The sequence below is a fragment of the Pistacia vera genome, unplaced genomic scaffold (assembly GCF_008641045.1).
Source record: "Pistacia vera cultivar Batoury unplaced genomic scaffold, PisVer_v2 Contig200, whole genome shotgun sequence".
Taxonomy (NCBI): domain Eukaryota; kingdom Viridiplantae; phylum Streptophyta; class Magnoliopsida; order Sapindales; family Anacardiaceae; genus Pistacia; species Pistacia vera.
Window position 1 is genome coordinate 834,755 of NW_022196003.1, and position 10,240 is coordinate 844,994.

The following is a 10,240-nucleotide window of genomic DNA, read 5'->3' on the forward strand; positions in this document are numbered from 1 at the left end:
ATATTTGGGTTTAGAGCAAAAGTTGTTCTTTAGTTACTAATCAATCTTCAACCAATGAAAGAAACCCTTCTTTATAAGTTTTGTTGAGTCCATATATTTAAACACAAGGACCACATTCTTTTGACTCTCTTATGCATTCATTTACAAGCCAATTTCATATCAATTTCAATACAAAATTGACTACGTAATTTCCATCCTTGTACGTATATAATTCATTAGTCAGAATGTTTGTATATGTATAATAATTCTCCAAGTTAGAAGACTCCGATATTAGTTGTGTCAATTAATTCTTTAAAATTAACATTAACGAACATCAATAAATTGGAGTTTTGATATATATATATATATATATATATATGAAAATATGTAAGAAAGTACTAATTGACCCCTATAACGTTATTAGAGGGGGTTGCTTTAAGCCATTATCTTAACCTCGATAATAGTATATGTAAGTCAAAATATTGGAGTAAGCTCAACACTAGTTGAAAGATAGGATCATACTTTAGTTAACACTTGAATAAGAATTCAAAGATAGAGGTAAAAATAACGCGTTTACTTTAAACTTTTAGGTTCTTGCTTCACCCATGCAATGGTCATTAAAAGAGGATTAAGAAATAAAATGATCAAATTTGATCTGTTTTCAACGGCCATAAGATGATCTTTATTATTAAAAAAAACTTTCCGTACAACGGATATTGGTACAACCATCAAACCATGGAGTGTTACATCACTACGAGTGAGATTCATTTCACCTCATAATTAGATATCTGATGTGAGGAAGATTTTTTTTCATCTCTTAGAGGGATCTTAATCTCAATAAATGCTTCGAATATACTAACAAACCCTAAATATCAATTCTAACATCTACATCAAGAATTCAAATATTGTATAAGTCATTAATCCGATCATTTATAGAAACTGGTCGTGATATCCGACTATTATTGTAGAGAAGCCCCATCTAAAAAGCAAGTAGGAAGGTGACAATAAGATCATTAATGAAATGGTAGTAAAATACTCTACCGTGTGTTGAATGGAGGCTCTTAAAACAAAATTAAATGAAACCTGTTAATATCACATCATATAATTCAAAAATAAATATTTTTTTTAATTTCCAAATCTAAGTCTTTAATAGGCAAGTAAGCAACCCAATTAATTGAGATAGATTAACAATTATTTGTACTTTACAACAATAATTAAATAAACATTAATATGAACCACAAATAATTCATCATGCAAAAACTGGTTTTATAAACTCCTTAATTCGAGTCTCTGACTAATAAGATGGTTTCTAGGACTCTTATCCGACGACGGTTTTAAGGTTTTGAAGAATTAGTTGAAATACCTGAATTGCCCTGAACACCCTCTGATGACAAAAAAAAAAAAAAAATAATTCGCATGTGGACCAAGAATTATCAATATAAGTCAAACCTAAATGAAATTATGTATGTTATGAAGAGATAGTACCATCCAGAGAGTACATTTTTTTTGTTTTTGGAACAAACGAAAAATAAAATATATGTTTCATTATTAATAAAACGGATTCTTTATTATTTATAACTTTTTTTTTTTAATAAACAGACATTTAAATTTATCAAATGAAATAAGAGAATAAATATATGAATATATCATATTTTTGCCATCTCACCAAACTTCTTAGTCTTTGGATTACACTTATTTATGGTTATTAATATTATAAAAAAATTTAATTTATGGGTTAGTTCTATAAACTTAATTTTTTAAAATTAATATAGCAAGAATTCATTGATGAAGAGAAATTAAAATCATCCATCTTCAAATTTACTTTCGGATAATGTCTTTGTTCAAGTCTAGTTAATCTTATTTTTTAATCACAAATTAACAATCTTTTAAGTGAACAAGTCCACACTTAAAAAAAAAAAAAAAAAAAAAAAAAAAAAAGCAAACTAACATGGGCAACGTTTTTTTAATATTGAAAATTTTTAGTTGGCTTTTAATTTACATTTATATTTTAATCAATTCTAGGTTAGTTTAAAAAAATAATAATATTAATAAACCTCATATATTGTATGCAATAATAATTCAACATTAATTAATGCATAAATGAGGCAATTATTACGATTCTAAATAATAAACTATAAAATCTTCATGAATGGATTTTTACTTCCTTGTGTTCCATAATTATAATTAAATTTAACCAATTAATTTTAAACTTAGCATGAATTCAAACAAAAACCAAAAGAAAAAAATTGTAAAAAATTTATAAAAAATATTAAATTAAGGACTGAGTATAGTTGATTGCAAATAACCACAATCGTTCTTTAAATTGTGTGTGTTTGATATATATAGACAAAGACTTGTTGTTGAATTTATTTGTTAATTAAAAGAACTTATTTAAAGTTATAAACACTTTGGACTCATTTTAAGTGTTAAAATTTATAAAGATCCTATCTATATAATAAGTTTTTTGGTGATCAAAGTCTTTTGGTGATTTAGTACTAAAAAATTATTTTACATTTTCTAACCAAACAATTAACAATTTTCTTTTAAAAAAGCTTTACTATATAACTTTATTCAAATAAATCATAACAACACACTCAAATAACTTTTGTTCTTACCATAATTTGAGTTCCAATTTACTGGGGTTTTTTTTTTATTATATTATTTAGTAATAAACCCTATATGATTTATCTTTTGTAATAAGCACTTTGGTTTAGACGTGGCCCTAGCTCTGTTGGTTTCGGAAATGCAACTCTAGAACTCATGTTTTGTCTTTTTTTAATGAACCCATTGTTTCAAAATATCAATAATTCAACCTTCAAATATATTAACAATTATCAATTAACTTCAAAAAAATATATTACTCTAAGTTTTAACAAATTTTAGTAAAAATCATTTCTTTCAAATTTAAACCGACAACTTTATGCCTCTAAAAAGAGTCAAGTATACAGGGGTTAAGGATATTTTTAAACTAGAGGATGATAACTAAAAAAAAACCAAATACAGGGGATTTTAGTTAAAAAAGTCCCAAATTTAATTAAATTAAATCTTATATATTACATTGTGTTAGAACATGGCAAACGGGTCTGGCCCCGCGGTTGGACCAATACCCGGGTTAAAAATATAGGGTTACGGGTCCAATTTAATAAACCCATTTTTAAGAACCGTACCCGTATCCGGCCCAGATACACAGGGTTTACGGGTGAACCGCGGGCACCCGCGAGGCACCGTATTTGCAGTAAAGAGTTTGGTTCTTTGAATCCCTAATTTTTCACGCATTCCATTCACGCAAGCAGTCACGCCTCTACTCTCTCATCTCTACACTCTCCAATCTCATCAGTCATCTTGATCTGATCTCTCACTCTCACATCTGTCTTGATCTCTCACCTCACATCTCTGATCTTGATCTTCACTCTCACTCTCAGATCTCATAAACTTATCGTGGCCGCATCTCAAAGTGGGTTTTTGACAGATTTTGTGTTTTCTTTTTCCAGTGGAATACGCTGGGAAGCGTCCGTAAGGGGAACGCCCGCGAGGTTGCGTACGTGGAACCGATATCGTCGTCCTTGGATCGAGAAGAAAACCACGGACCACCGCTAAGCTTCAAGACTCTAGGTAGTTATACAAAGCTAAGTTTCCTCTTTTGTTTACTGGAATTAGTGATGTATTCATGACATAGGTGTTTGTCATTGCTGTTGGTGTTTTTGCAATAATGTCACGAAAATGTCAAATTAACAAACAATATTGCAATAATGTCAGAAATGGTTGAATAGGGTTGGAAAAAGTGCATTTTTAGTATAGCGACCTTCAACTTATTGCAGCAGAAGGCACTGACCTGATGACTAACAGTCATTCTGAAATTAAATTCTGTAGGTGACTGGTGCCAGAATGGATGGCACCTAAGACTTACATGCTAAAAGCCTAAAACAAAGTGTTAGAAATAAGTGGTTTAGACAAACCTCCCATATTACACCCATATTTGAAGATTCTACACTACTTGAAAGATGTCCATCACTTTCAATATTTTGGATTAAAGGAAGACAGATCAGAGCAGTGTTTTAAGCTTAATTACAAACTACTAATTATAATGCTAATTACTTGAAGGAATCAATTTTCAGTAGAATGTAATTGTAGGATCAACAGAGTTTGTGAGTGTGATAGAAAAAACCACAGCAATGACAGAAACACTAGTCTATGGAATTTGTATTCCAATTCCTTTATTTGTATTCCATAGCTATGTTCTTGCTTTTCAAGTTTGCCATTAAAAAGTTGTTGTTGAGAATCACTACTCACTAGACTCCTGTAACTAATAAGGCTGGTATGATATTTAGTTCACGCATTTAATGTTGATTATAGTAGGGCAAAGAAGCCAAACAATGACTGGCCTAAGTTTAATCACTCTACCCCTAATACAATTTTTATAATCTGATTCTGATTGCGATTTATAATCGATATTTTAGCATATCTTCCAATGCATGCGTCTTATTGATTACATAGACGTTAGCATCATTTTATTGATTACTTTAGTGTTTAATACTGAATTTTTTAGAGGTTAATGATCAGTTGAGTCGTCGGTTAATTATGTTAGAAAAACAACCACTACAGCTATAGGACAGGCTAATTCATTTGATCATTGTCCTGTATTGCTTTCTTCATCTCATCAGATTAATTGTTTTTTGATCGATTGTTTATCTATAATTGTAAGTTAGTTCGTTAATATTTGTAGATATCGATAGCGAGTGTATGGAGACAGGACTAAAAAAATTAATGAATTAATTGGTAAAAATGTAAAATTATCATGAAACCAGAACAGGTAAGACCCATTTACTAAAACCTTGTGCTGCCCTTTTAATTTCATTAATGAATTAAGATGATTATCTAAAAGTTCATTGGATGGTCCAGTTTGTTCTTCCTCGTGAAAACAGCCAAATATGAGGCACCATGGTGTCACAGAACAAGTATCTGAAACAGTTTAGCATAGTTATCATTAGCTACAGACACAGTACCCAATTAGAAAGTGTCCTCTAAGAGTGATTAAATAGGATATGAGGTTGAAGGTAACAATGTAGTTGATCATTGTTTTGTAGAATGAGGTGAAAGATGATTCGGATGATGACTTGATGTGCCATTGATGATCTCGAGACTGTGGAATCAAGAGACTCTATCACGCCCATGTGGGATGAACATTTGCTGTCCTAAGAATATTTTTTGTGAATATGGATTATGTATTGTTTATTTTAATTGGTATTTATAGTTTATTAACTTATTTGGTTGTTTAGTGTAATTGTGTATTAGTGATTTTGTATTTGTGTTTTGGTTGGTATTTGTAGTTTGTATTATATGTTATTGTTTGTTTATGTGTATTTGTTTTTTTTTTGTTCTATTTGTAATTCTTAATTGAATTGAATTAGAGTAGTTGATTAGGGGGGGTAAATGTAAAAAATTAAAACTGCAGGAATTTTGGGGGTGTAATTGTCATAATTGAAAACTGTTAGGGGTTATACTGTCAAAACTGAAAGCTGGAGAGAGAAAAAAAACGTCCACCCGCGGGTCCACCCGTACGTATAGGGTAGGGCAGGGTCAAAATATTGGACCGTATATATCCACCGTTTTGGACCCGTACCCGTTTACCCGTACCCGTTTTACCGGCCCGTACCCGGCCACCCACCCGTTTTGCAGGTCTAATTGTGTGCAGTGCAATAATAATAGAACATTAATTAAGGGGATGGATGAGGTAATATAAATGGGGCTAAAAATTTAAGAGTAATGCTACCGCCATGATAGTAGTATATCGAATTTATGATTGAATGACGTGATAAAATCTTGACCGTTTATTAATATTAAGTTAAAATTAATCAAGTCAAAATTTTATCACGTTATTCGGTATATAAATTCTATACACGGTCGTCTGTGGGTGTATATTTTTCAAAATTATGGTGATGAAGGGGGATGGGTTGGATGGCCTTGAACAATCCGAAACAAAAACCATGAATGCTCCCATTTATTATGACGCGCAATTTCTTTTATCTTAACAGTAATCCACTCTCTTTTATGCACCTACATTCATCATTTAATGCTTCATTTGTTCATTTTCCCTAGTTATTCTCGCTTCTCTTTTATTTTCACAACATCACCATTTTAATAAGGTAATACACCATGCAAAATTGAGATCCTTAATTCATATTAAGTCTATGTGACATCTGATTTAGTAACATCTCTTTGACAAATCTTATGGTTGATCTGTAGATAAAAGAGCAAAGAGAAACATAGGTTTAAGTTTCAATCCCTCAACACTAAGAGCATCTCTAGACTCTTTATATGACCAAACTCTTATTATAAAGAGTCTATCCTAAAAATAAGAGTCCACAAGCTCTTTATTTAAAATATAAATTAAAGAGTGGGTTTGACTCTCTACATTTAGAGAGTCAAATTTCACTCTTTAATAATTTTAATAATAAACTACAAGTTCATATGTTTTTATTTATTAATTCTCTCTTCAATTAAGTTTCTTTCTTAAAAATAAAGAGCATCTTCATTAAATTTAAAGAGTTATTGAATTTGAATAAAAACTGTGTTCTTTATATTTAAAAATAATGAAGATGCTCTTTATTTATACGAAAATGTTCTTCAAATAAAGAGCACCATTGGAGATATTCTATAGGGATGACTATTGAGGGGATTTACTCGATTATTATTTTGAGTCTCGAGAGATTAATTAAAGTGCGTGCTAAATTAATTGTTAGGTTGTTATGCAAAATTGAAATTTTGGATTTTAAGTTCATATACAAATTTTCTAATTCAATAAAAGATCTTTACTGGCTTAACCAACTTTTATGGCTGATATTTAAGTGTATACAATAACCTAAACCCATTTATAGATATTATTGTTAACTCATTAATTAAGGTTATCAAGTAAATTTGAATTATTTCTTTATCATTATCATACATTTAGATATAACTGTCATATTAATTTATCTTTCTATCTTTTAAGTCACACCTTTGAGTTAATATTATGAAAATACTTGAATATAATAATATTCCCTAAAATATTCACTTATCTCTTTGAATCCATCACTCATCCCTTTTATAGCATCTCGGATTCATATCGCTCAATGAACATGTGATGAATCAGGGTGGTACAAGTGGTCTTAAATTATCTTCCAATCATTAAACCGTACATTCCCATTAATAATAAAAATAATTCATGTAATTAAAATTATAAGGTAATTATAAAATTATAGGAGGGTAAAACTGTCATTTAAACGTAGAAATCGAGAAGCGTCGGCGTCCAAATAAGGTGTAATAATTAATTCTTTAACTTTCTCGAACCCCACCTTATAATTTACTTCACATTCAAGCTCTCTCTCTCTCTCTCTCTCTCTCTCTATAAATACTCTTGCTTCCTGGCTTCAGTTTTCTGTTATTGCAAAAGATAATCAAAGCGTTCATTAATGGCTGCAGATGTTACTTCTTTCCTCGGACTCAGACAAGAACCGAGCTCAAACTCAGAAATTTTGATCACCAAAGACTTGCTCGGAGGCCTCTCCAAGATTTCTAACTCAGAATCGGATCTGGGTTTAAAGGTAGTTTGTTTGTTTGTGTTTATAACTTTATTTAGCAACCATATGATTCGAATCGGTTAATATGATAATAAATTATAAAAGCATTTTATGGTGCAGCAGAATGAACAACGAGTGAGATGCAAGTCACCAAACACACCATTATCATCCATTTCAGCATCAGAAAACTCCGAAAACAAGAGGAATCATCCTCAGGAAACAAACCCAGATGCAGATTTCCAGGACTTGAATTATCCACCATGTTCAGCAACATCACCACCGCAACAAACACATCAAATCAACCATTTCCTGGAAGAAACTTGCCTGGATTTGAAGCTGCAATCCTCAAACCATTACCAAAGTGTTTGCACTCTCGACAAGGTCAAATCCGCTCTGCAAAGAGCCGAAAAACAGAACCTGGAAAAGAAAAGACCTTATTCTTCTCCTTCTCCTTCGCCAGGGCCCTTAAATTCATCATCTTCATCTTCAGGTCCTGGAATGTTTGCAGCAGGCTGCCCTGGTTGCCTGCTTTATGTAATCACATTAAAAACAAATCCCAGATGTCCTCGTTGCAACGCCACCGTGCCGTCTCCGGTGGCGGTGAAGAAGGCGAAAATTGATCTGAATTCATCGTTTTGAAGATTGATGTCATTATCTTCCTGTATAGTGATTAAGAATGGTTTTTAAAGGGTAAATTAGGTTCAGGAATATGGGTATTATTTATTTATTTATAGATAGATTAGATATGATTAATTGGGTTATTTAGATTTAGGTTTAAATTTGGTGTAATTTGTCGAATTTTGATTGTATGATTTATACTTGGCATAATTTTTATTTTTTTGAAATTGGTTTTGCCAGCCATATTTATTGAATGTTGAAATATTAAAGAAGGGCAGTCGTTTCTTCTGACCTTAGTGAATTTCATTTATGGTGTTAAGAATTGTGGAGTTTATTCATTTTAAGTTGCTGCGTGATAATTAATTATAAACCAAAATGGAATTGGCTTCCTCTTCTTTCAATTTCAAATGGGATTAGGATTTTCTATATTCTTTGGATTGATATGTTTTAAAAATATATGCACATATTTTAATTAAATATCTAGTGAGGACATTCTGAAAATTTTAACATGTATTCACAAGCATCTGATTGATATCTAACTTATAAGCTTTAAAATAAAAAAAACCCACTCATCTTTCATTCGCGTATGAAAATTTTAACATATTAACTAAAGGTGAGCATCCTATTAGTCTCTAACTAGGACAATTGTCTTTAATCTTCATATTAAAAGTTATAAAATATCAAAATATCTTGATTTTATATAGCATCCGAGTAGTCTCTAACTAGGACACTTATCTTTAATCCGCATATTAAAAGTTATAAAATACCAAAATATTATTATAAAATATCAAAATATTATTATATAATATTTTGGTATTTTATAACTTTTAATATGCGGATTAAAGGCAAGTGTCTTAGTTAGAGACTAATAGGATGCTCATCTATATATGTGTGTGTGTGTACACATGCGCGCGCGTGCTCGTGGGGTTCATGCACTGTCACGTTGCATAGTGAAGAAAGAGGTATAATTCTTATTAATGCAGCAAATAAATGCTAGTGGCCAGGGATTATCCACCTATTCAAGTCCTACGTAATTTGAGAATATTTCTCGTGCAGATAATCAATGGGATGCAAAGAATGACTTACATAACACATATCCACTTGTAAACTCGTAATCATTACCTTGAACTCTCACACTTTAAATAGATGACACCCTTCTCATTTACGGGATTGGCTGATGTTAGACTAAAATAGTTTATACACACTTTCTCTATCTCTCTCCCTACATTCTCTCTAAATTATAACTAAACTGGCCACACATGACCTGACTATACCCATCATTAATACAATAACAGTGAAAGTATGATTCACTTTTGAGCATCCAACCCACTTTAAAAATCGCTTCTCATTTATTCTCTCGTTTCATATTTACATATTACGTGTAATTTCTGAGTCTGATTAATACTTTGTACGTGTGAGTTATTGTTATCAAAATCAAACATCAACAATATGTAATTAGGATATTTTGATATTAATTTTGTTAAGATAATGCTAAATTATCATTAAATTTATTTTATTAGATTGATATAATTTTTTACCATTCAAATTTACTAATTCTTCTTGATATATATATTTTTTTTATAAGGGGCCATGCTTGAATGTCGTCATCGATGTTGTAAGATGTAATTAAAAACTTGAAGGCAGGCTTTTAAATTGTGTGGTGTATTATTTTTCTTGATAACTTTTTAATTATGAGTCTACTTTAACATAGAAAATGTAAAAACGAAACTGATTTTATTAAATTCTTCCGGCGGCATGGGGCGGAGCTATCTTTGGCTTCAGGTGGCCATGGCCATCCCCGGCCGAAGAAGAACTCCTTATGATGATTATATATTTTTAATATATTTGATAAAATATATATTGAATTTACTTATTAACCACCCCAAAATTAAGCACAAGATTGGATATATATCTAGATTTAAATTCTTAATGTCATTTATTATAAATTTAAATTCTTACTTATTTTATCATTTTAAGGTTTTATTAATTTGATTTTTGCACTTTTTTTATTTTTTATTTTTATATTTTTATAAAATATCATAACTCCTAATTAGTAAAATATTGAAAAGTTAAATATTAGATTTAGT

General features: G+C 30.6%; 1 protein-coding gene across 3 annotated transcripts; it reads left to right on the forward strand.

Annotated features, from left to right (window-relative positions):
- The first annotated feature begins 7,355 nt into the window (after positions 1-7,355).
- LOC116128638 lies at positions 7,356-8,444 on the forward strand. Of its 3 annotated transcripts, none has more exons than XM_031414394.1 (2): positions 7,356-7,559; positions 7,641-8,444. In XM_031414394.1, exons 1-2 carry the CDS (start codon positions 7,428-7,430, stop codon positions 8,172-8,174), a joined length of 666 nt encoding a protein of 221 aa, XP_031270254.1. In that variant the 5' UTR covers positions 7,356-7,427; the 3' UTR covers positions 8,175-8,444. The 3 variants fall into 3 exon arrangements, with proteins under 3 accessions (XP_031270254.1, XP_031270255.1, XP_031270256.1); XM_031414395.1 differs by having other exon boundaries at positions 7,656-8,444; XM_031414396.1 differs by having other exon boundaries at positions 7,659-8,444.
- Positions 8,445-10,240: the final 1,796 nt, after the last annotated feature.